The sequence below is a fragment of the Diabrotica virgifera genome, chromosome 5 (assembly GCF_917563875.1).
Source record: "Diabrotica virgifera virgifera chromosome 5, PGI_DIABVI_V3a".
NCBI classification, from domain to species: domain Eukaryota; kingdom Metazoa; phylum Arthropoda; class Insecta; order Coleoptera; family Chrysomelidae; genus Diabrotica; species Diabrotica virgifera.
In genome coordinates, this window is record NC_065447.1 from 226,033,397 (window position 1) to 226,060,037 (window position 26,641).

General features: G+C 31.4%; 1 protein-coding gene across 2 annotated transcripts in view; it reads right to left on the reverse strand.

The window, feature by feature from the left end:
- The window catches only part of LOC126885296 (lachesin), a 909,437-nt gene that overhangs the window by 43,193 nt on the left and 839,603 nt on the right, over window positions 1-26,641 (reverse strand). For both annotated transcript variants that reach the window (XM_050651812.1, XM_050651813.1), the window contains one exon: window positions 1,385-1,522. In XM_050651812.1, the coding sequence (XP_050507769.1) occupies window positions 1,385-1,522 (138 nt within the window). The remainder of the gene's footprint in view (window positions 1-1,384; window positions 1,523-26,641) is intronic.

A 26,641-nucleotide genomic window follows, 5' to 3' on the forward strand; every position in this document is an offset into this window, starting at 1 on the left:
TTTGTAATATGAATCTCAAAGTTGTCTACAATTTTTGTTATTAACTTTTATTGCTATCTACTACTATAGCGGATCTATTGAGCTTTACCCCACTAATCAATCACCCTGTATAGTAAACTATTGTTTTTATTTTAAAACATATAAATAAACAGGTAAATTTAACTATATAATTAAACAAACCTAAATAAAGATATTACAGGCAAAAGACCACTCGGACATGCCAGAATGCGATGGAGAGATAACATCCAATCAGATTTCCGAAAAATGAACATCCCATTTGACCCTAGGTTGATGAAAGACTGAACAAATTGGAAGAAAGTTGTACAGTCAGCCAGGACCCACCCAGGATTGTAGCGCTATGTGATGATGATGATGAAATAAAGATTATAGATGATTAATAAAATCCTTCTTGCAAATTTTTAAATATTTTTTCAATCTGTCTAGATCGTCTATAAAATTTTTACTGTATACTTACACATTATAGCAGTATGTATATTTTTTAGAGCTTGTTTTCCAAACTCTACTGACAGCAGACCTCTGCCCCCTTCATTTTCAACTTTTTAGTTAATTCTGTCTTTTTATAGTTATTTTCCTAATAAGTGCAGAAAGTCATTCTTTTCCGCACGCGACTGCAGTTTGCCGAACGACGCGAAGCGGGAGTTCGGCAAGCAGTCGAGTGCGGAAAAGAGACTTTCTGCAAGAGTTAGGAACAATATTTTTTCTAAGAGTCTTTAAAAAATTACCAAATCTTAATCAATTAATTTAATTAATATGAAAATACATACACAAATTAATTCTTTGACAAGGTTGTCAAAATAAAACTTTCAATATAATTAGTTAGCATGACGACGATCTTGGTTTCCATGACGATGATTCAAAACGACTGTTATTGTCTACCGATTTGACTTTCGAATATTATGTCAAAATAATTTTATCTCATCGAATTGTCGCGTTAATTTCATTAAAACAGGAACACAATAAGATATATTTGAAATAAATTAGTAAATAATATCTAAATATTAGTTTCTTGCATGTATTATAATTACTTTAAGGCCATATTAACATATCTAAATTAGCACGCATGCGGAAAAGTAAAAACCGCGTGCGGAAAAGTAACACGCGTGCGGAAAAGTAACACGCGTGCGGAAAAGTGAAACTTTCTAAACTAAAATGCGTGCGCGAAAGTAGACATTTTTGCACGCTCGTAGAAAAAGTACTTTTTGTTAAATATTTTATTTGACAATTGTATATTACATTGCACTGAATTAAATTATTCTATTACATTGTAAAATCCGAGTAAAAGTCACAGTACTAATTCCTATTAGACGTGCCATCCCAATGGGATTTTCCCAAAGGAAAAGTCCTTTAGAACTATTCTACTTACTGTGTGGAATAATTTCTCCGGTGTCTTTAGTCCAATAGTTTATCGACTTTGGAAAAGCTTGAGAAAAACATTCCAGAGTTATTTGCTGATCATCGTAAGCACCTATTAGCTGATACTGAATCCACACAGACGGTGCGACTGCAAAAAAAGAAATAATTAAACTCTGTTGTTAGTGTGGTTTAAACATGTAGAATTTTTATGTTAAAATATCTAAAATTAATTCAGGAAAAAGCCACAATCATGTATACGGGACATAGTCTAGGCGCCAAATAGAGGTCACCGGGTCCTTTTCAATTCTGATGGACAACTCAACGGTTTCTTATGGATTTTTGGCTGCTGATTACGAATCTCGATGGTGGATTTCAATCTGAGTGGTCACAAAATTGTTATAAACAATTTAATTGTTTATAAATTGTTTACAAGGCACTGGCTCATAAACTAAAAGAGATACAAAAAAATATTTCAAATAAAATTTGTTCCTTAATAAAAAACGAAGAAAAAAACGTTTACTAAACTTAAATCCAACAGTTAGAATTCAAGATATTGTAAAATTAGTGCACAATGCAAACTGAAAATTGCAAAATAAGTATTTTTCGAAGCTTTATCGATCGTAGCTCGGCTTTTGCATATGCAAATGAGCCTTAGAAGGTCTAATTTTAAAGGTCGATTAATAGACTTCCAAACAAAGTTTATTAAATTACTTTATCTTCATTTGTTTTAACGTTATACCCGTTTGAAGTTATAATTTTCTTTAAAAAATTGAACAATAATTCGTTTATAAGGGTTTCAAGCAAATTTGAGCTATAAACATTTATACTTTAATTAACAATAATGATAGAACTCAAAATGAACATTTTGAGTTTACGAAAATGTTCGTAACTTTATTTTTGGCCAAGATATCAATACTTTAATAGCGCAAGCTCTGAGTAAGTTTATAATCAATGCTCTGAGGCACAAGATCGGCTCACAGCGTAAAGTTGTTCTGAAGCTATTTCATTGTGGCATTAATTATTCTAAATGGAAAATAAGCCACAATTCAACTAAAAAATTATTTTATTAACGTTTTGACGTCCAAACCGGACGTCGTTGTCAAAATAAAAATATTAATAAATTAAACACAAATTTTGTTGCTTATTAAAAAAATCTTGTAATAATTTAATTTAATCTGACTGAATTCAGACATATACATTTTAAAGTAGTTTAAAATGATATTGCCAACATTTATAAGTGGCTTTGCTGGGACTACTTTACTGAAAGATAGTTCATTCGATTACATGAAACCAACCCTAACTCAAATTTTTCATTAAAGATTTAATGAACTATCTTTCAGTAAAGTCGTCCCAGGAACGCAACTCATAAATATTGGCAATATCATTTTAAAGTCTTTTGAGTCAGATTAAATTAAATTATTAGAAGAATTTTTTTCTAAGCAACAACATTTTTGTTTAATTTATTGTTTTGTATTTTGACAACGACGTCTGATTGGGAAGTGGAAAAGGCAATAAAATCATTTTTTAGTTAAATTGTGGCTTATTTCCCATTTAGAATAATTAATGCCACAAGGAAATGTCTTCAGAACAACTTTACGCTGTGAGCCGATCTTGTGCCTCAGAGCTTGCGCTATTAAAATATCGATATCTTGGCCAAAAATAAAGTTACGAACATTTTCCTAAGCTCAAAATGTTCCTTTTGAGTTCTTCTATCATTATTGTTAATTAAAGTATAAATGTTTATAGTTCAAATTTGCCTGAAACCCTTATAAACAAATTAATGTACAATTTTTTTAAGAAAATTATAACTTCAAGCGGGTATAACTTTAAAACAAATGAAGATAAAGTAATTTAACAAACTTTGTTTGAAAGCCTATTAATTAAGCTTTAAAATGATATATTCTAATGATCATTTTCATGCGTAGAATCCGAGTTACGATCGATAGAGCTACTAAAAATACTTATTTTGCAATTTTCAATTTGCATTGTGCACCAATTTTACAATATCTTGAGTTATAATTGTTAGATTTAAGATTAATAAACGTTTTTTCTTTCTTTTTTATTAAGGAACAAATTTTATTTGAAACATTTTTTTTATCTCTTTTAGTTTATGAGCCAGAGCCTTATAAACAATTTATAAACAATTAAATTGTTTATAACAAGTTTTTGACCACTCAGATCAATATCCACCCTTGAAATTCGTAATCAGCAGCCAAAAATCTATGAGAAACCGTTGAGTTTGTCCATCAGAATTGAAAAGGACACGGTGACCCCTCTGGCGCCTAGACTAACAAGAATTAAACTTATTTAAACTGTGACCTATAATTAGTTGGCAACCGGACAAAGGACATCGCACACATCTTATGGAAAATATCTTCTCTTCTTTACGTGCCATCTCTGCGACGATGGTTGGAAATCATCATGGCTATTCTGATCTTAGATGCTGCTGCTCTGAATAGTTCGGTTGATGTGAATCCGTACCATTCCCTCAAGTTACGCAACGATGAGATTCTTCTTCTTGTATTATCCTGTACAATTAATTGAAGTATGTTGTATCTCTCATTACGTATAACATGCCCCAGGTATTTCAACTTTCGTGTCTTGATGGTTTCCATTATTTCCAGTCTTTTGTTGGCTCTTCTCATGATTTCGTTGTTTGTTACATGCTCGGTCCATGATATCTTAAGGATTCTTCTATACACCCACAGTTCAAATGCTTCCAACTTTTTAGTAGTCGACGCGTTAAGTGTCCATGCTTCTATTCCGTAAAGCAGAGTCGAGAAAATATAACACCTTGCCAGCCTAACTCTCAAGTCTAATTTCAGTTCTCTTGCACAAAGTACCTTTTCATTTTATTGAAGTTTTTTCTTGCGTTCTTTATTCGAACTTTGATTTCTTTGGAGTAATCGTTTGTGTGATTAATTATTGTGCCAAGATAGTTGTAGTTTTTAACTTGTTCTAAAGTTTTACCTTTAATTGTCAGGCTTTCATCATTATTTTGGGTCTTTGACATCCTCATGAATTTAGTTTTCTTGATGTTTATTGATTATCCATACTCAATTATCGTGTTCATTAGCTTTTGGAGGTCTTGAAGGTTATCTGCTATTATGATAGTATCGTCCGCATATCTAATGTTGTTAATTGGCGTTCCATTTACCTTTATTCCTGCTGTTTCTCCCTCAAGAGCTCTATTCACAATTTCTTCAGAGTATGCATTGAATAGTAGTGGTGAAAATACACACTCCTGTCTCACTCCCCTTTTATGGAAAATATAATGTCACTCAAATGCAACAAAATTTACATGAATACGTCGAATTTACGTCTCGAAAATACAATAATTTCATATCATTGCGCCAACTCTGAATTTTGTTTAATAACTGGGTATGTACGTGAGTTAGAGAGAGAGAGAAAAGAGATTTTGTGAATCGGTAGTTAATAAATCTTTTTGCATGCATTAAGGCAGAGGCTTATTCTTATCTTATAGACAATAAAGCAGGTATATTTTGGTCAGTCGTACCAAAGTATATAGTTCTTTTAATCAGCTTAGCTCACGCTGGGTTAATCTGTTTTCAATTGCGATTAGATTAATAGTATTTATAAATGACAGTTTTATGAACTTCAAAAATATGATTTCCTTACAATTTCCATACAATATTCAGAGTTGGCGCAATGATATGAAATTATTGTATTTTTATTAGGACATTATATTTTCCATAAGATATGTGCGGTATCCTTTGGTACCAAAATAATAATAAACAAGACAAAACATATTTGGATTTTATAATTTTGATGAAATTTTACACTTGATACAGTCTCCGAAAGAAAGCAAATCTCATTATTTTTTGCATGATACTGTAATGTGTATTTTAATTTATTTACAATTTTTAACACTAACACTAAAAACACAATTAATTTATAGTATTTATTTACTTAACCGTACAAATCTATATTAAATAACTGAATCTCTACAATTTAATTTATCTTTATACAGTGCGCTGGAATTAGGGCTTACAATACCGAGCCAAAATCTCAATACCGGTATTTGGTATTTAAAATTTCAAATACCGGGATCCCGGTATTAAAACCGGTATTATGAATAAAAAATATACACGTTATATTTTACTATCCTCAGTTGTTATATCGACTTGTTATTAAATAATATATGAAACCTTTTAAATTTTGTTTTGAAGTGAGTAGATGTTGTTTATAACATTACAGAGTAGGAATAGATAGATACAAAAAATGTGCAAATAGAAAAACTATATATTTGATTCTAGGATAAATTTTGCATATAATAGGATAGTACTTTAACTTATGATTTGCTATTTGTAAATTAATTTAACTTTAAAATATATTAATACAAAAATTAACTTACTGTGACAAATATTTTATATGGATTACTCTGTATTTAGACCTATATATTTTCAATTATTATTAATAATTTAGAAAATGAGTGAGCCTAATTTATACACCACAATACACAAAAAAATGAAAAATAGATCTGAAAATGTAATAGTCCTGTCGCCAGGGGGGGTACAACGGCCTCTTTAATTCAGATGGACTTACCCAAGTTTTTTTTATATATTTTGACCCGTAGAATACGAATTTTTTGGGTAACAGTTGATCCGGATGTCGATAAGATTGTTATAGACAAAGAACTTGAGGAATTACATAACAGCGATTTCTCGCAAAACAAAACATCTTTTTGTATTTTTTGGGTCATTTTAAACAAAAAATATTCCTACAAGTTTTTTCGTAGAATGCATAGTTTTCGAGATAACCGCGGTTGAACTTTAAAAAAATCTAAAAATTGCAATTTTTGAACCCGAATAACTTTTGATTAAAAAATAAAGTAGCAATTCTGCTTACCGCATTTGAAAGTTTAAGTCAAATTATATCGGTTTTGATTATTTGAATTGCTAAGAATTAATTTTTTTATTGTTAAACAAATCTATAAATACATAGTGTTTCCCGTACCTAATACATGCGTTTTAACGCATGCTACGTAGAAATTGCCTCGCTTGCACTTATAGCTACTCTACCTACTCGTTCGATTTTAAATGAGAAATCATTGAAAACATCACTCACATACTAGGTGTTTATAACTTTGTTTAACAATAAAATAATAAATTTGTAGCAATGCAAATAACCAAAACCGATATAATTTGACTTAAACTTTCAAATGCGGTAAGCAGAATTGCTACTTTATTTTTTAATCAAAAGTTATTCGGGTTCAAAAATTACAATTTTTCGATTTTTTGAAAGTTCAACCGCGGTTATCTCGAAAACTATGCATTCTACGAAAAAAATTGTAGGAATATTTTTTGCTTAAAATGACCCAAAAAATACAAAAAGATATTTCGTTTTGCGAGAAATCGCTGTTATGTAATTCCTCAAGTTCTTTGTCTATAACAATCTTATCGACATCCGGATCAACTGTTACCCAAAAAATTCGTATTCTGCGGGTCAAAATATATAAAAAAAACTTGGGTAAGTCCATCTGAATTAAGGAGGCCGTTGTACCCCCCCTGGCGACAGGACTATAAAAAGAATTCTGATTAATAAATCTTACGGCTTATTTATAAAATAAAGTAGTCTAATTTTAAATATTTAAGAATTTTTATATAACTTATTTTATGTATTTGTATAGACAAAATTTAATAATTTGGTTGTAGAAGCTGATATAACCCTTCGCCTTAAATTAACGACATTCACGCTTTTAGAAAGCGCTATACTTGACTTGTATGTGTAATAAAAGTGTTTAATAAATATTTTTTACAATGTAATTGGTTGTTTATCTTCAAAAATAATTTCTTGTAATAGCAAAAAATATTTTAGAAGAAAGTTTATTGTGCATCAATTCACTTTTTATAAATTAAGCTAATACCGAAATACCGGTATTTTTATTATAAATACCGGTATCGAATACCGGACAAAAATCGTCTGGGATCTCGGTATTCGGGATCCCGGAATCCCGGTATTGTAAGCCCTAGCTGGAATAAGTGTTACCCCCTTATTAACTTATTTATTTTTAGCACATGAGCAAAACGCTCGGAGAGGTCGATTTTTAAAATATTCATAGTATATTATAGCATCAATGTTTCGAACTTTACGAGATCCCTTTTCAGGTGACAGGCATAACTTTGATTTTTTATAAATGGGAAATTGTACCCTCGGAGATCGCTGGGAAAATTTACACCCAAAATAACAAAATTCAGTTTGGCAACACTGTGTGAATGTTGATAGTAACATATCCCTTTTAAGATAAACAGAACTGTAATTTAGTCCAGACAAATTAATATATTTTTTTGGCAACAAAAATGAGATTTTTCAACCAAATAATGTTTCAAATATGATGTGCAAAATGATTTTTAATTGGGTTCTGTAAATGAGCTTGCTTTTTTTGTCACTAAGTAGAAAAATTTTTAAATTTCACTCATTAAATCATTATCGTCCAGTTATCGTCTTAATTATTTTAACTGTACTAATATCCGTCGATTAATTCTGAATGATTAATGGGTTGTTAAAACATTTTATCTGTAGCGGCTTCTGGAATGTCTTAAACATATCGAATTTCATTGATAAAATGCGCATATCCCACCGAACTTCGCTTCGATCACACATCATGTGACACCTCATTTAAAAGGTTTTGAAATACTGATTACAAAAATGTATAATATTTTAATCCTATTTGAGAGCGTAGGCGCAAAATTTCTACTAATAAGTGTTTTTGAAAAATTTAAACGCAGAATGAAATATTACAGTATTATCGAGGGCCGAGAGTCGCTAAGAACTTCTATAATGTTTATTTTAATAAGTCACAGAGGTGAAAAAAGAGAAGAGAAAATTTAGTCTGATTTTTAATTTCAAATATATCATTCAAAAGAAAGTTTTTGTTTAGTCTAAGGGACTTTTAGCCCTCCGTTATAATGTAATCTTTCATTATGCGTTTAAATTTTTCAAAAATACTTATTAGTTTTCTCAGAATTCGAAAAACATTAATGCGTTTAAAAAGAATTCCACCGAAATTTTGCGCCTACGCTCTGAAATAGGAGTAAAGTAATATACTGTTATATTCCTATTTGACATAAGAAATAAAAGTCTATAGTTATATTTAAAATTCAAATAAAAATAAAGGTTTTCGTTTTTCTCGACCGCGGGCATGTACATTTGGAACACCCTGTATAAAACAAATTATGTATAGGTAGTTTTTAAGAAAGTGTTTCGGAGAAGTGTTTACGAACCCCAGGAACAATACGACTCAAGTAAACAATTAGAGTGATGTTTAAAAAGAAAGTGTTCGTGGAAAGGTGTGAATAACCACCGATAATTCATATTCTAGGAAATAAGATAATAGGTTATTAAATTTGTAAAGAGGGTTAATGTGGAAAGTAAAATTGAAATGTGAAATATTATTTTTTCTTGAAATACATTAAGATATTTAGAAAAAGGAAAGTTTGTGTTGGTAAATACGGATAATTGAAAGTTGCTTTGGATTGGTTGATTTTTGAATGCTGGAAGGGGTATTTGGAAGGAGGAGAATGAATGAGCAATGAGAGTCAGTGTGTTTTGAGGGATCGAGAAGCGAAGTCCAGTTTTCGACAAGAGTGTACAAAAAAGTGAAACGCCGGGTAGGTTATTTTTGTCTTTAAAAAATAAAAGTAAGATATCGTGGAATGAGTGATAGACCGAGTCGAGATAGTATATAACTCCTTGAGTCTAGAGTATCCAGGTTTTGTTGAAGTGTTTGAAAAAGGTAGAACACGGCATCAGGAGAAGGCAGGAACGAGGGCTGTACGAGGCTTAGTTTTCAAAGGAGCAGAGGCATTACTGGAAGACTGGGACGAGTCTTTGGATCGCAACCCAAGCAAATAGGAAACGTGTTTTGTGTGAAGACATTGTCAAATCATCAGTAAAGGTCAGTCTATTTTGTTATGACATGAATGTATGGTTTGTGTATTAAATAACACATTGAAAATTGAGCTACACAATCACTATAAAAATTTCATCAAACCTCAATCAATTTGTTACTGATAAATCATAATAGTTCATTATAAATAAAATAAATTTGGAGACAAAAAGAAATAAGATTCCCATTTTTGTAACTGTTGTATTAAATAAAGATAGAAAGATAAGATATAAGAAATATTAAGCAGATATTGCCATTTAGATAAAATAAACGATTTTTATAATTTCTAATTGGAATCCGTATGTGTGTATTATTTTACTCTCTTTTATCTATCCCGATTAGGAATCCACTGAGAAATACTTTGAAGCCACGAAAGTAAGTAATTGATATTATAATTTAGCCCTGAGATTGACACTATATTGGTATTTGATCTGTTTGATTAATGAGATAATTATTGATTAATTAATTAAGATAAATTACATCTGAGAACATCATTAGATTTCAAAAGTAAGATCACAACAATACATTTTTGTAATCAGCATTTCAAAAGCTTTTAAAGTCACATGGTGTACTTTCCCATTTAAAAAATCAAAGTTATGCCTGTCACCTGAAGAGGGATCGAGTAAAGTTCGAAACATTGATGCTATAATATACTATAATTATTTTAAAAATCGACCTGTCCGAGCATTTTGCTTATGTACTAAAAATAAATAAGTTAATAAGGAGGGTAACACTTATTCCAGCGCACTGTATGTGTCCGCTTCACTTCCAAAATTCACTAGAACTCGAATCGACGAGTATGTTCTACTCTACTAATCAAGGGCGTAGCAAAACTACCGTAGCAATAGGGATCAATTGTATTTATCTGAAGAACTTAATACAGCCCAACTTCATCGTATCTATAACAATTCACACAATAGTAATAACATAGGGTACACTTACATTTCGTGACATATTTGAGAGTAATTTTAATGTATCACCTGGCTATCCTGATGATACATTATACACTATCTTCACGATATTTCAAAGAAGCTATTAGTATGAGATGATATTTGGAAAAGTTCTGGGTCGAAGCTGCTCTCTTAAGGCCTACTCTTTCTAGTATTTCCTGCTGGAGAGTTTCTCGATTTGTCTCATTTCATCATAATTACAGCAGCTTATAGCCTTTGTTTTCTTGGATGCAATGCCTTTGATCAGATTAACAAAGTGGTCAAGTATATCTTTATCTTCTTCCTATTTTACTGTCCTTTCAACTTTACTGTACCCGCCAGAAGCCTGCGTAGCTGATTCAAATTCAAGGTTCCCTGCATTTAATGACCACAAAAACCATCTTCTCCTTCTTCAGATGCAATTCCACTAACATTTTCTTGCGTCCCATTCCTCTCTTGCCTTCAATTTTACGCTCGATTATAAGTTGCATGAATTGGTATTTTTCCTTTTCTTGATGGTTTCGAAAAGTTGGCTTTCTTCGTTGATTCTTTTAAGGACATGTAAATTTGTGACTTTGGCCGCCCATGGTATCTTTAGCATACGGCACATTTCGAAAGCTTCTAGTTTTGAGTGTTCAGATCTCTACGCCATATAGCAGCACCAACCATTTGCAGCACTAAGTAAACCTTAGTCTCAGTTGAAGATCGAACTCTGAACAGGTCACTACCTTCTTGAATTTTACGAAAGCTTGTCGAGCTTGCTCATTTTACTTCCCTGTCCGATGCCCAGTCTTCAAAAAGCCACGTTCCCAGATATTTAAATTTGCTCTCTTTCAATGGACTTGGTATTCAGAGTTATGGTGGAGTTTTCAAGTGGATCCAAGTTTCTGGAGATGATCATGAATTTGGTCTTTCTGGTATTAATCTCTAATCCCATTCGCTTACTGTATTTTCCGTTTATAATGACCAGTTGTTAAAGATCGACAAATGAAGACATCATAATCAGCATATCGTATGTTGTTGATAGTACCTACTCCATTCACTTTGATTCCCATTTTTGCATCTTTCAAAGGCTCTTGAAATATGGCTTCCGAATAAATGTTACATAAAAGAAGGGAAAGCACACATACCTGTCGAACACCCCTTCTTATATGTATGGGTTTGGATACATAATTATCTATTTTTAATTATGCCGTTTGACACCAGTACAAGTTTTCAATGCATCTTATGTCTTAGACACGATCGTCTTAGACACAATCGTGTTAGACACGATCAAGAACTATTTCGTAATCTAAAAAGCATAGAAACACGTCCTTCCTCTGATCGTAACAATTTTGGACCAGGACCTGTGCTACTATTGCTACTATTGTTACTATTGCTTCTCTTGTTCCTAAACCTTGCCTAAACCAGAACTGAGAATCACTGATTCCCATTCACATTCTTCAATGATGAAGACCATCATTAAATGTTTAAACAGCCAACTTTTTTATCATATTTTACGGAGCTATTGGATAATTATATTGTACTAACCTGGCAATATCTACCTCCTATTCTTGAAGAACACCAAAATAAGATTAGTACGTGCCTTAATTTTTCCCATATTTAATTACGGATCCGAAACATGGACAATGAAATCGGACGACAGAAAAAGGATTGACGCCTTTGAAATGTGGTGCTGGAGAAGAATGCTTCGGATCTCATGGACGGAACACAGAACAAATCACTCAATCCTCCAAGAGCTTAATATTCAGACTCGACTTTCCTCTATTTGCCTCTCTACCGTCTTAAAATTTTTCGGCCATATTGCAAGAAGAAGTGATGATAATCTTGAGAGACATAATTTCGGGAAACGTTGAAGGGCGCAGAAGTAGAGGTCGCTCACCTACTCGATGGACGGATCAAGTACAGAAAGCCAGTGGAAAAACATTCTCTGAATCCATGAGGGAAGCTCAGGACAGAAGCCGATGGAAAGAGATAGTTGCTCGCATTATAGGGAATCACGACACTCAGCAATGAGGAAACGACTGAGGAGGAGGATTCTTGACGAGCCTCATCTTGCTGTTCTCTTTGATTTTTAAACGGTATCTGGCAGACATGCTCCAAGTGCTCGTGCCCATATCGCATGTTTATTCATCATTGCATGTAGAGTCATCTGTCTCCTCTACGGCTATGGTCAAAAACACATGCAATGCATAACCTTGAAGAGTAATAGTTCAGGTTTATAAACTTTTCTTTTTGGTCCATTCATTCGCTCTTGCAACTGATTCGAATGGTTTCATGTAGTTATTCCATGACGATCTTCCGTCAGTTGGGACTTTAACACGAACAAACCCTCATAATTCAAAAGAACAATAGTTCAAAACATTCAGGTTTACACACAACACACAGGTTTAAAAGAACAACAACCGGAGAACACGAAAAAATTGGACTAAGACGGGATGAAGTCAAAAACAGAGCAAGAAATAGAAGAGAATAGAAGGAACTAGTACACAGTTTATCCAAAGAATAAAAAAAAAAAGAAAGAAGATGCAATGACGCGGCCAGTCAGCAATCTTACTTTTGACCAATAAACGCATAAGCGCCCAATGCTCCACAAGGAGAGATATAACTAGAGAGACAGAGAGAGTTTCATATTTAACATTTAGTTAATGATTTGGATATGAATGTCTTGAATTTTTTTAAATGAGAATAGGGGCCGTGTGCTAGCTGATTTGAAAGGTAATTCAATTCTCTATTCAGTAATATAAACATTTACATAATTATTTATACAAGGTGTCCAAAAAATTTTTTAAATTAAATTATTTGACAAAAAAAAAGAAGAATGTATGTAATTTATTTAATTCAAAATACATTTTACTGCTGTCACAAATCAGAAAAACATGTTTATTTCACAAATATACATTGCTTTTCAATTAAATTCAATGTTCAAGCCAGCTCCCGCCAGCCACCTTCCACTTGGAAGTTTGAACATTTAATTTAAGCGAAAAGCAATGTTTATTTGTTAAATAAATTTTTTTTCTGATTTGTGACAGCAGTAAAATGTATTTTGAATTAAATAATGTACATACATTCTCCTTTTTTGTCAAATAATTTAATTTAAATTTTTTTTTAAATTAAACACGACACCTATTGTCATTTAAAAAAATCATCGATTACGTCAACACGACCAGATGGATGACGTCACCATATATTCCAAAATATCATAATTTAAAAATAAAAATCGACCTGTTTCGGGATTTTCCTTAAAAGTCGCCGGTTTACTAAATAGTGAATTTATTCCTTTCATTTGCACCATACTGTATAATATTCGATGTTTCCTTTACACGTAATTTAACGATTTTAATGTTAGGTTGGTATAATGCCTAGAAGCAGCCGTCAGCTTGTTTATAATAAATGATCTATATAAACTTTTTTTTTTAAATCCACAACAATTTGTATAATTTAGTCGCTAATGCATGAATAATTTTGTATTCAGCATGTAATTTAATTGCAAATAACTGGCGCGTACCTGTAATTATTTTCATATTATTTTCAAGAAAATGATTCACCTTCAACCTGTATTTACGTTATCAAAATCTCCCTAAGGATCTGCACCAGCTCCCCCTTAATCGAAATCCAGAACTTTTGTGTTTGATTCACATTCCAATTCATACATAATTCCGAATATACGATATCACGATACACTCCGTTCAATAAAACATTAAGGAAAGAAAAGCCTTTAACTTTTATCTCTCTCCCCAGATCTACATCGGTTTATTGTAATATTTGTTTTTTGTTTGCACGTGCGTCTATAATTTTACTTTAAGCGATATTTATAAATAGATTTGACTTGATATTTGCCACGCCTCCGACACAACAGTTCAAATATTTTCTGCCAAAATTTCCAGCTTTCTTTGACACGCAATCTCTTATATATTTATCAACTTGATGTTTTTATTCCAATCATAACTTCCATTCAAATACTCGATAATATCTTCTTTTAGGAATCGGTATGAATGGAATCAGAGATTTAAAGCGTTGATTTCTTCCTCGTAAAAATTTCAATTTATTTGTAATACTGGAATGGTATTGACTGTTTTATATTTTTATTTTTCTAAAGTTGTTTTCCAATATTTATATTAGGTTGTTTATTGGAAAATGTTTTTTTTATTTACATACTATTACAATCTGATCAACAAATGAGATTAATGAGTAACTTTGTTCTAACCTAATTAAATTAAAATTGTTCCTAAATCTAATGTTTGGCTGACTACTTTCTTCTTACCTTTCTTCAATAAGTCTAACTACCATTCACTTGGTAATCAACGTTGGCCTAAGATGGTTGATTAAGTTTCGTGATAGGGTTTCACCATGTTCCCGGAGGTTATATCTTTCAACATCGGCGTTTAGCCTTTTCAATTTTACTTCAAAATAATGTAGATTGAATTTTAATTACAACCATTGTTTGGTTCTGGGGCTATTTAGCAAGTATTTGAATTCGCTGATAATGGACTGATAAGTCCGAAAACGTTCTGAATTGGACATATTTTATTCAATCCATTGGGATTTTTAAAATTTAGTAATAATACCTATTACATAGAAGTGGTTTTACTTCATGTTAGTGTTTTTTAACTATATGGTATACAGCCAACCTAGGGAACTACCCCTTTTTAGTTTATAAATATATGTCTGCAAATGCTTCGTTTCCGAGATACAGGATGTTGAATTTGTTCTTATTAACTGATGATTTATTTATTGCTCTAAAACCGGTTGAGATATGCAAATGAAATTTGGTAGGTTTTAAGAGGTAGTTATTGCAAATTTTTTGACATGCAATTAGGAATTTTATATTTACCATTGGCGTGCATATGGGTAATATGATCGGGTATATGAAATTTTTTAAATGAAAGGGGATATATTATCCACTACATCGGCCTAGCTACCGTATCCCAAGAAAACTAAAAGATTAACGGAAAAATACTGAAAGATATCGCAATAAAAACGTAAACAGATAATATAAGGTAAAGGTGTAACATAGTCAACATAAACAACTGGATTCTAGATATCACCAACTGCGAAAAAAAGGCTATAAGAACAATAATTTTGGCGACAGTTTTCTCTCCGCTCTTCTCTCCGAGTCCTCCCGACAATAAATTTTTGAAAAGGTATTATATACATATTTGCTATCCTCAAAAATTGTTGGTACTTTTTAGATTACTAGAAAGCGTTTGATCGTGTCCAAGATCACAAGTTACTGCAGATCCTCAAGAAGCCTGATATAGACCAAAAAGACATAAAATGCATTGAAAACTTGTACTGGTATCAGACAGCACAATTAAAAATAGACAATTTTATATCCAAACCCATACATATAAAAGGGGGTGTTCGGCAGGGATGTGTGCTTCCCCTCTTTTATTTAACATTTATTCGGAAGCCATATTTCAAAAGTCTTTGGAAGATGCAGAGATGGGAATCAAAGTGAATGGGGTATTGATCAACAACATGCGATATGCTGATGATGCTGTCTTAATTTGTGACAACATAGCAGATCTTCAATAACTTGTCACTATAATCGGAGAATACAGTAAACGAATGGGATTCGAGATTAATACCAAAAAGACCAAATTCATGATCATCTCCAGAATCTTGGATGCATTTGAAAACTCCACCATAAAATTGAATACTAAGTCCATTGAAAGAGTGAGCAAATTTAAATACCTGGGCTTTTTGAAGACTGGGCATCGAACAGGGAAGTAAAATGTCGCATTGAGCAAGCTTTCGTAAAATTCCGGAAGGTACTTACCTGTTCAAAGTTCGATCTTACACTGAGACTAAGGTTTACTAAATGCTACGTGTGGTCGGTATATAAACTATGTGGAGGGATATAAACAGATTAGAAGCCTTCGAAATGTGGCTTTATCGCCGTATGCCGTATCCTAAAGATACCTTGCCTTGAAAGAATCAACCAAGAGCGCCAACTTTTCGAAAACATCAAGAACAGGAAAACGACGTATTTGGGTCACATCATGCGAAACGAAAAATACCAGTTCCTTCAACTTATAATCCAGGGAAAAATTGAAGGCAAGAGAGGAATAGGACGCAAGAAAATTTCCTGGCTGCGAAACATAAGGCAATGGTCAGGGATCAACGACATACAGTCTCTGATACACATTGCAAGAAACAGAGAGTTAATGGAAAATGTGATCGCTAACATCCATTAGTGGATTTGCATCTGAAGTAGAAGATTATATACATAGCTGTATATAATGATAACAAGTAAACACAGAGAATCCTAAAATAGAGACCAAGGAGGACGACAAGAAGCATGGTCAGACCTCAATATATATGGGTAGATGACATAAGAGCAGTGACAGGCAAATAGTGGATTATATTGGCGAAAGATAGAAAAATATAAAAGCAATTGGAAGAGACCTACATTCAGGAGTGGACGGAAAATGATTAACAAAGAAGGAGATTACATGGAACTAATATTGCTATGTCGTTTTAAACATGTTTCTCTCATTTCGTGCCATTGTAAATGCATAAATTATTTTATACACAGTAAACGTATAGTTTTTTTCACAAAATTGAATAATGCTTACGTACAAATCGCGTTGTTTTATGTTATTCGCTATATTCTCGACACGCTTATAAAGGCTTATATTTACCATGATTATTTTAAAACTACCAAACAAAAATTGTGATTGAATAGGTTCATTGGACAACGAACATGAAATATAAATGTAATAGTCGTGTCTGCGCTTTTTATTGCCATTATTGAAGCGAAACATGCAAAAATGTAGCTAGGTGAATTAAAAGCAAAACTTACATTCGGCTGTTAAAGGTAAAGGTAAATATATTTTTACTTCGATTACATTGAAATATCCCCATATAAATCTTTAGTTGAATGGTAAATGTAGTATTATAGACCAATCAAGTTAGTAAAAAATAAGCCGTTTTTCGACATAATTGAAAAGACGAGGTTTGACAGTTGAAATGTGTAGTATACGATATTACAAAAAGGCTGCCATCTTGGGATTCATCAATTTTTTAGTGGAACATTTTTTAAATAAACAATAAAAACGTCAAACTTAGTTTTTTGATCATAACTTAAAAACTTGTTTATTTAGAAATTTCACGTCCACAGGTAACTTTTTCAGAAAAAAAAGATACATCGAATGAGATACACTAAATTAAAATCGGTTAATAAACAAAAAAGTTATTGCAAAACGGACGACAAAATCACTGTTTTTGAATATTGTTAATAACAATTTTATTATTTATTATAATATGTTTAAATATACCTAAACTTGAGGGAATTATGGTGTTTGAATGGTGTGCAAAAAATGGTCCAGATCTGTTTAGCAGTTTTTGCAAAATTTAATTTGTTTATAAAATTTTTTGAAAAACGAGCTAAGTTCTGAGGCTGGTCCAGTTAATATGGCTGAATGTATCTCAATAATCAGTGACTCATTTCCTTCGTTAAGATGTATACTAATACCCTATGAAAAAAAAAAGTAAAAAAAATTACATGTACGTACACAAAATTATTTGTTAATAAATAGCAGTTTTTAAGCTTATAAACAATTACAATAATTTCGTAGAAATTAGATCAAATTAAATGACAATAAAAAATACTGAAAGCTGGTTAAAATACACAACTTATAAAACAAATTTTTAGGTCCTACACCCTTGGGGTCTGAGATAGCCCCTTTTTTTGAAAAAATCACTGTTTCGTTAATTAACAACACTAAGATCTGAAATTAACCAATCTTTTATAAGAAAAGTCAAAGTTTGTAACAAAGTTTTTTGCAAGAAAATATGTTAAAAATTGTTTAAACAGTATTGTTATAAAGAAAGAGTATTTTGCATTCCGATTAAAGTAAAAAAAATGATGGGCGCAGCCGAATGAGAATAAATTCGCGGACTAGCATTCGCTAGCGCTAGACCGTTGCAGCCCATTTTTTTAACATTGACAGTATACCGGATTTGAAGCTTAATATTATATTTATATATTTTGGTAGAAACTTGAATTTTATGAATATTATTATGTTGCACATTTATTTAGTAAAATTATATTTTAAATAAATAAATTTAAAAAATAACAATAAAAAGGCCACAAAGTCAAAATATGCAACAGAAAAAAAGTTACGCGACCTTATAGACGAGTGGTACTCCCCCCCCCCAAAAAAAAAACGCTCATTTCTCGAGATATCAACCACGGTGTGGTGAAAGGCTAATTTTGGTCTTACTTTATACTTTTGATGGTGCTGAAAACGAAAATGAGTTTTATTTTGAATTTTAGATGGGGAAACATTGTCAAAATCGCAATTTTACCCTAAAAATAAAAAAAAAAAATGAAATCACGTTTTTCTTAAAATTAAAAGTTACATCACTTTTTTCTATAAAACATTTTGTTCTCTGTACTCTAGATTTTAACTTAAAATTAATTAAACAGTTAAATTTCAAATTTTGTTACTTAACTTTTGCGATTAAACTTTGCAATTCAAGAATCTGCACCTTTTACTTCAAACAATTTATAACTTTCTTTATGGCAAGACAGAAATATTGAAGCAGGTCCCATTGTTTTCAGAAAGGTGAGAAATATATACTATAAAAATATCAGAAAAAAATATTACAATGGAACAGATTTGTAGCAAATTAAACTCAAAAAACGTGATTTTTTTTTATTTTTAGGGTAAAGTTGCGATTTTGATAATGTTTCCCCACGTAAAATTCAAAACAACCCTAATTTTAGTTTTCAGCACCATAAAAAAATATAAAGTATGACCAAAATTAGTATCAGTATCTCGAGAAATAAGCTTTTTTTGGGGTGTGCCGCTCGTTTATAAAGTCACATAACATTTTTCCTATTGCATATTTTAAATTAATTTTTTTTTGAAAAACTTCTTCATGAATTATATTTTATTTCTGTGTTAATTAAAATTATAAACTAAAAAGTTTGTCACTCAACTTTTTTAAGTAAACATGAAACTAACGAAATCTGACGACAAAATGTTTAAAAATTAACAACTTCTCTTTCAACGTGTTGAGTCATTTTGGACAAATCTCATTGTTATTTAAATGCTTCAAAGATAACACAGTAAAATTTTCAAAAGGAAATATTTACAGCGACCAAAAATACAGTGCGTTAAAATTGAAAAATCATCAAAATTTATTTTTCGCATTTTTGCATAAAATTTGATTTTTGAACATGTTCCATTAATTCTAGAAAAAAATTAACTCCATATTCGGATTCAGAGACCTCGAAAACATAAGGAATGACGAAAATTTGTCATTCACCTTAAAGTGGATTTTTGTGGTCGGGATAACGTAATTTTAATAGTTGCTGCCGCATGCCGGTCACCAACCGCGCCCACTATTCAATCAGTCGACTACGCCCGCTATTTTTTACTTTAGTCGGAACGCAAAATACTCTGTGTTTATAACACTCCTATTTAAACAATTTTTAACATTTTTTCTTACTAAAAACTTTGTTAAAAACTTTGATTTTTCTTATAAAAGATTGGTTAATTTCAGCTCTTAGTGTTGTTAATTAACGTAACAGTGATTTTTTAAAAAAAGGGGCTATTTCAGACCCCAAGGGTCGTAGGACCTAAAAATTTTTTTTGAAAGTTGTGTATTTTAATTAGCTTTCCGTATTCTTTATTGCCATTTAATTTGATCTAATTTCTACGAAATTATTGTAATTGTTTATAAGCTTAAAAACTGCTATTTATTAACAAATAATTTTGTGTACGTATTTGTAATTTTTTTTAATTTTTTTTTCATAAGCTGTTAGTATACATCTTAGCGAAGGAAATGAGCCCCGGATTATTGAGATACATTCAGCCATATTAACTGGACCAGCCTCAGAAATTAGCTCGTTTTTCAAAAAAATTTATAAACAAATTCAATTTTACGAAAACTATTTAACAGATCTGGACCATTTTTTTCGCACCATTCAAACACCATAGTGCCCTCAATTTTGGGTATATTAAAACGTATTTTAACAAACAATAAAATTGTTATTAACTATATTCAAAAACAGTGATTTTGTCATCCGTTTTGCAATAACTTTTTTGTTTATTAACCGATTTTTATTTAGCGTATCTCATTCGATGTATCTTTTTTTTCTGAGAAAGTTACCTGTGGACGTCAAATTTCTAAATAAACAAGTTTTTAAGTTATGAGTAAAAAACTAATTTTTACGTTTTGATTGTTTATTTAAAAATGTTCCACTAAAAAATTGATTATGTCTAGTAAAAACCTAACTTGATTGGCCTATTAGACCAGGGCGGATCTGTTTTGAGGTAGATGTGACAGGTGGCATTCGGATTTTTGCAGATAAAGTTAGGTGACAACTTCAATAATTATAATTGACTTATGCTCCTTCTCAAATATGCCCGGAAAATTAATAAAATAATGTAAATATTTAAAAATTTCGAAAAATATCGCTTCTTTTCTACTTTCATTGCTTATAAATTTCAAACGATTCATTTTGGAACAAAGACGTACAAAAGAAAATAAAGATAAATGAATTTTGTATAATATACGACTGGTTTAAAATGTCTTAAAATTATTGCCCTTTCTGAAAAATAGCAGTAAATAGAAAATAAGGGGGCAAAAAAGACTGTTTTTATTCAATGTTTTTCAACTTCTTTGGTTGCACTTAGAAGCTTTATAATTCGCTTAGAAAATTCTTACGATATACTTAAACCGTCTGGCAAATTTCATTAAAATCGACCTAATAGATTTTGCATAATAATTTTGCAATCTAAATTTTTTTAAAAAAGTTCAAGTTTTTTAAAACTTTATGAACAAAAAGTAGACCATTTAGAAGTTTGCATTTTCTCGTCTGTTACTCGCCTACACTTGCTCTTCTCGTAATATCAAGACTCGTTCGATAAAGAGTCTTTACTGACGTGGTGCATACACAATTTTATGGCCAACATAATTTGATTGGAAATCAACTTGGAATTTGAATTCGGATGATTCGCACCTTAAAGTTGACTACATAAGAGTTTGGGCTCTGTAATTATTTAAAAATAAAATAGATTATTACCAAGTGAATGGTAGTTAGACTTGGTAGTCTACGTTGGCCTAAGATGGTTGATTAAGTTTCGTGATAGGGTTTCACCATGTTCCCGGAGGTTATATCTTTCAACATCGGCGTTTAGCCTTTTCAATTTTACTTCAAAATAATGTAGATTCAATTTTAAATACAACCATTGTTTGGTTCTGGGGACATTTAGCAAGTATTTGAATTCACTGATGGTGGACTGTTAGGACCGAAAACGTTCTCAATTGGACATATTTTATACAATCCATTGGGATTTTTAAATTTAGTAAATATACCTATTACATAGAAGTGGTTTTTACTTCATGGTAGCTTTTTTTATATATTTATGTTATAGTCAAAGCCCGAATTTCAGACACTCCTAGGTTTGACTAGGCAATCCTCAGGTCTGACTGACGGTCTTAGTCAAAGCCCGAAATAAATAACAGTTTTGGCCTTTGACTAGTCAAACCTAGGAGAGACTAAGTTGGTCAGGCAAAGGCCGAAATTTAATTTTATGAAATCGGAGTTTGACTAGTCAAACCCCGATCAGCTATTAAAATGTCGTAATTTGTTATATCAGGTTTAATAAAACGTCATTTTTTAATTTTAGTATTTATTATTTTTATATTGTCGTAATTAAAATAAAAAAATAGTAAATGTAGTAATGAAACACAGACTTACTCACAATGATTGTGAGTAAGTCTGTGTTTCATTACTACATTTAATATGGACTCACATATGCAACCCATTCAATATTTAAAAAAATAGTATTTATTCTCACATGTTGAGGCATTATGACATTTAGATTTGCACATAACGTTAGACCTTTTACACTTACATAATTTTGAAGAGCATTTCTTATTGCAGTAGCATTTTATAAAGCCTTGTCCTCGAAATTTAGAATCTTCTGTACTAATTTCTCTTAGAGACAGCTTAACGTCTGGAACATCTTTGAAATTAAGTAAATTCTCTTTGCATTATCTTATTTGATTTCTTGAAAAAGTGTGTTTACTTTTCCTTATTTCGTACCAACTCTATATAAACCGTCAATTGTTTTATCGTCAACTGTGAAAGAAGATATTGCAATCGGAGAAGAAACTAAGGATCACCAGAATACTAACAAAGCCCCTGGACCGTCGCGCGTCGTCACTAGGAGAGGAAGAAATGGTCAAACAATTCAGATTACTTCTTCAGATGTGGTTTGTTGTATTTGCCAAAAAGAAAGCTCTGACGCACGTACGTGCATAATTTGTAGTCAGGTGGTACATGTTGTATACGCTGACAGCACACTTGGTGCGTACTATGAAGGTTTTGAAAGAAAAGTTACATGCATGCGTTGTGCACACACAGAAAAGATTAAAATAAATAAAGGAAAGGCGATTAAAGGTCTTTATGCCCAGGCTAACGCTATGGAACAATTAAGAGAAAAAAAATTTCTAAAATTTCGATCGAAAAAAATGTAACAATTCCGATCCCTAGCTTTGATACAGCCAAAGGAGATGCTCGAAGTATTTTGGGTATCATACAAGATAAAACAATAATTGACGGTTTATATAGAGTTTGTACGAAATACGGAACAATAAACACACTTTTTTCAAGAAATCAAATAAGACAATGCAAAGAGAATTTTCTTAATTTCGAAGATGTTTCTGACGTTAAGCTGTCTCTAAGAGAAATTAGAACAAAAGATTCTAAATTTGGATTACAAGGCTTTATAAAATGCTACTGAAATAAGAAATGGTCTTCAAAATTATGTAAGTGTAAAAATGTCTAACGTATTGTGCAAATCTAAATGCCATAATGTCTCAACATCTGAGAATAAACACTAGTTGTTTTATTCTAATTACTACAATATACAAATAATAAACATTAAAATTAAAAAATTACGTCTTATTAAACCTTATCTAATAAATTACGATATTTTAAGTTAGATCGGGGTTTGCCTAGTCAAACCCCGATTTCATAAAATTAAATTTCGGCCTTTGCCTGACCAACTTAGTCTCTCCTAGGTTTGACTAGTCAAAGGCCGAAACTGTTATTTATTTTGAGCTTTGACTAAGACCGTCAGTCAGACCTGAGGATTGCCTAGTCAAACCTAGGAGTGCCTGAAATTCGGGCTTTGACTATATCATTTATAAAGCAAACGGTCATTATTTTTTCATCCCGAATTACTCTTTAAAGTTTGTCGCACTTATTTAGAAACACCCCGTACTGATGATGAACATGACTAGTTGTTATGCCTAACTTTTTTATTATCCAACATAAGCGAATGAATCAAATAACAGAATGTTAAGAAACCCTGAAGCTATAGTTGGGTTTTAATTTCAGTATTTTATAAATGCTAGAATATTCCAGAGGGTGTGGTGAACTTTGAGAAAAAAACACAGTTTGATTGGTGCACCCGGTATACAATGACAATTACCTGTCTAGCAACGATATTATTACAGCGGTATAGTTAAAGAATAATGCTATAATACCGGGTGTCCACTTATATTTTCCCCCATTTTAACTGCCTATAACTTCTAAACGGCTCAATATAGAAATATGGGGTTTTCGCTTAAATGTTTTATTTTAGTAAAAGTTTTGTCTGAATGGATTGAATTTTTTATATCGCTTTCAAATACAAAAATAAAAATGGCGGATTTTTGAAAAAACCGTTGTTGACTTTTTTATTAATGGAACACCCAGTATATTCTTTTGCAAATTAAAAGAAATATCATTCACCTATCCAGCGATATAAAGTTTTTCGAAATCGGTTGTCAAATCACTGAGTAATTAATTTTTAAAATGAGAGGTGCAACGATATCACATACCTAAATACCATAACGAAGCAAATTGATATGTTATGTGATATCCACGTTGCACCTCTCATTTTAAAAATTAATTGCTTAGTGATTTGACAACCGATTTTGAAAAACTTTATATCGCTGGATAGGTAAATGACCTTTCTTTCAATTTACAAAAAAATATACTGGGTGTTTCATTAAAAAAGTCAACAACGTTTTTTTCAAAAATCCGCCATTTTTATTTTCGTATTTAAAAGCGATTTAAAAAATTCAATCCATTCAGACAAAACTTTTACTAAAATAAAACATTTCAGCGAAAACCGCCTATTTCTATCTTGAGCCGTTTAGAAGTTCTAGGCAGTTAAAATGGGGGAAAATATAAGTGGACACACGGTATTAAAAAAAATCACTTAAATCGGACAACAGGTTTAGGAAATTAGAGAAAAGAAGACCCAATTTAGGCTATTAATTATGTATTTTAGAACGGAACTACAACGTTAACGGGGTTTTATTGTTTCATATAGTCAATAGACCTCTAAATTTGAAAAAACCGCGGAGTGCTACTATTTAAAGGGGTGCGTTTTTGAGAAATGGGTGAATTAGCACGGGCCAATTCAGGTGAGTTCTATGCACGTTTGATAGAAACACGTCTACAGGAGAGTTGTTCCAGGTTAAATTTATTATCGAAGTATCACATTTTAAAGTCAAACATATTTTTTTTACAAAAATATATTCAAAACAAAAGCAAGAAAAAAACACAAAAGAATGCAATTTTGCTTTTTGCCCCTAACTTTTTTCAGATGGATATAGGTATGGGCATTGCTGCACAGAAAAAAATCTTCCGTCCATTCTCTTTAAAATGACGTTTAGTAGAACTCTCTGTGATTTACAGTTTCTAAAATATGATTTTTCAAAGTTCGCCCTTCACAGCGATTTTGGGCCATTTTCCTTGTTACTTCGCAAACATTATTCTGTAACTTTTTTCTACGCAGCTTTGGGTATATGCAATATTACATTTAGTAGGAAGAAAAGTCTATTATCTTTAAAATGGTTTATTGTAGAAGGCTATATGACTATTTTAAGGCAAGATATGGTTTTTCAAAATTTTATAGTTTTAATTGTTTTTGATATACAGGGTGTTTGGTAAAGAATGGGCCATACCTTAACCTCAGGTTCCTGAGGTTAAAATAGGCCGCTTTAAGCTAACTTACCTTAGTACAAAGTTTATAATAACCGAGATACAGGGTGTCAAAGTTAAACTTTTTTTTTATTTATCCGTCACTCCGTATAATTTTGACATTAAAATTATTATTCCCCTATTAGTTTTACTTAAAAAAGGTATACCTCTTTCATCTCCGTAAACTCAACCGTTTTCGAGATAAACGCATTTTAAATCTGCGGTGCAACATAATTTTTAGCATAATATCATTGTAGTTACACCAGAAAAATAACTTAAAACCATAAAATTATCCAAAAATGTATCGCAAATTTCTTCAAATGGAATTTGCGATGCAATTACATAAATTTGAGAACTGGCACAATTATTATAGTTTTAAGTTATTTTTCGGGTGTAACTACAATGTTATTATGCTAAAAATGATGGTGTATCGCAGATTTAAAATGCGTTTATCTCGAAAACAGTTGAGTTCAGGGAGATGAAAGAAGTATATCTTTTTTAAGTAAAACTAATAGAAGAATAAAAATTTTAATGTCAAAATTATACAGAGTGAGGGATAAAAAGAATTGAACGTAATAAATGAGAGCTGAAAGGCGTATGTGGCGCCCTCTGGGCAACACATAATTTTTGGTAGGGAATTTAGTTTTCTCGACCCAAAAAACCCCCACATACCAAATTTTATGTTGTTATCTCATACCTGTCAGGAAATATTCAATAATAAAGAAAAAAAAAAGTTTAACTTTGACACCCTGTATCTCGGTTATTATAAACTTTGAACTAAGGTAAGTTAGTTTAAATCGGCCTATTTTAACCTCAGGAACCTGAGGTTAAGCTATGGCCCATTCTTTACCAAACACCCTGTATATTACGATTATTGTTAAATTTTTCATTATAACTTTTTTTATTGTATATATAGGTATATACATTGTACACTAAAAAAAGCTTATTTTATTTACTTTAAAATGGTGTATTGTAAAAAATTCTAGGACTATTTTTAAACAAGATATGCTTTTTCAAAGTGTGACATATACATATGCAATAGAGGTCCCACTAAGTTGGAACCATATGGAAAACTTTTTTATTAATAGCTTTATGAAGAAAAATTATTCCTTATAAAATTCTCTGCATTATCTAAAACCTAAGATGCAATCATCAGATATAAAATTTTATCAATAGTGTACGAGGTATGTTAAAAAATATAAATTTCGTTCAAGAGTAAAATACTTTTATATTTCACAATATCGAAAAGTGTTATTAGAAAAAGTTATTTGGAATGGAATTAAAAGTTATGTTATAATATTCAATTACATTCTTTTAATTGAAAAAAAAAATTAAATTTTTCTCAAATAACGGATACCCATGGATATCCCACGGATATCTTGTTTAAAAATAGTCCTAGAATGTTTTGCAATGCACCATTTTAAA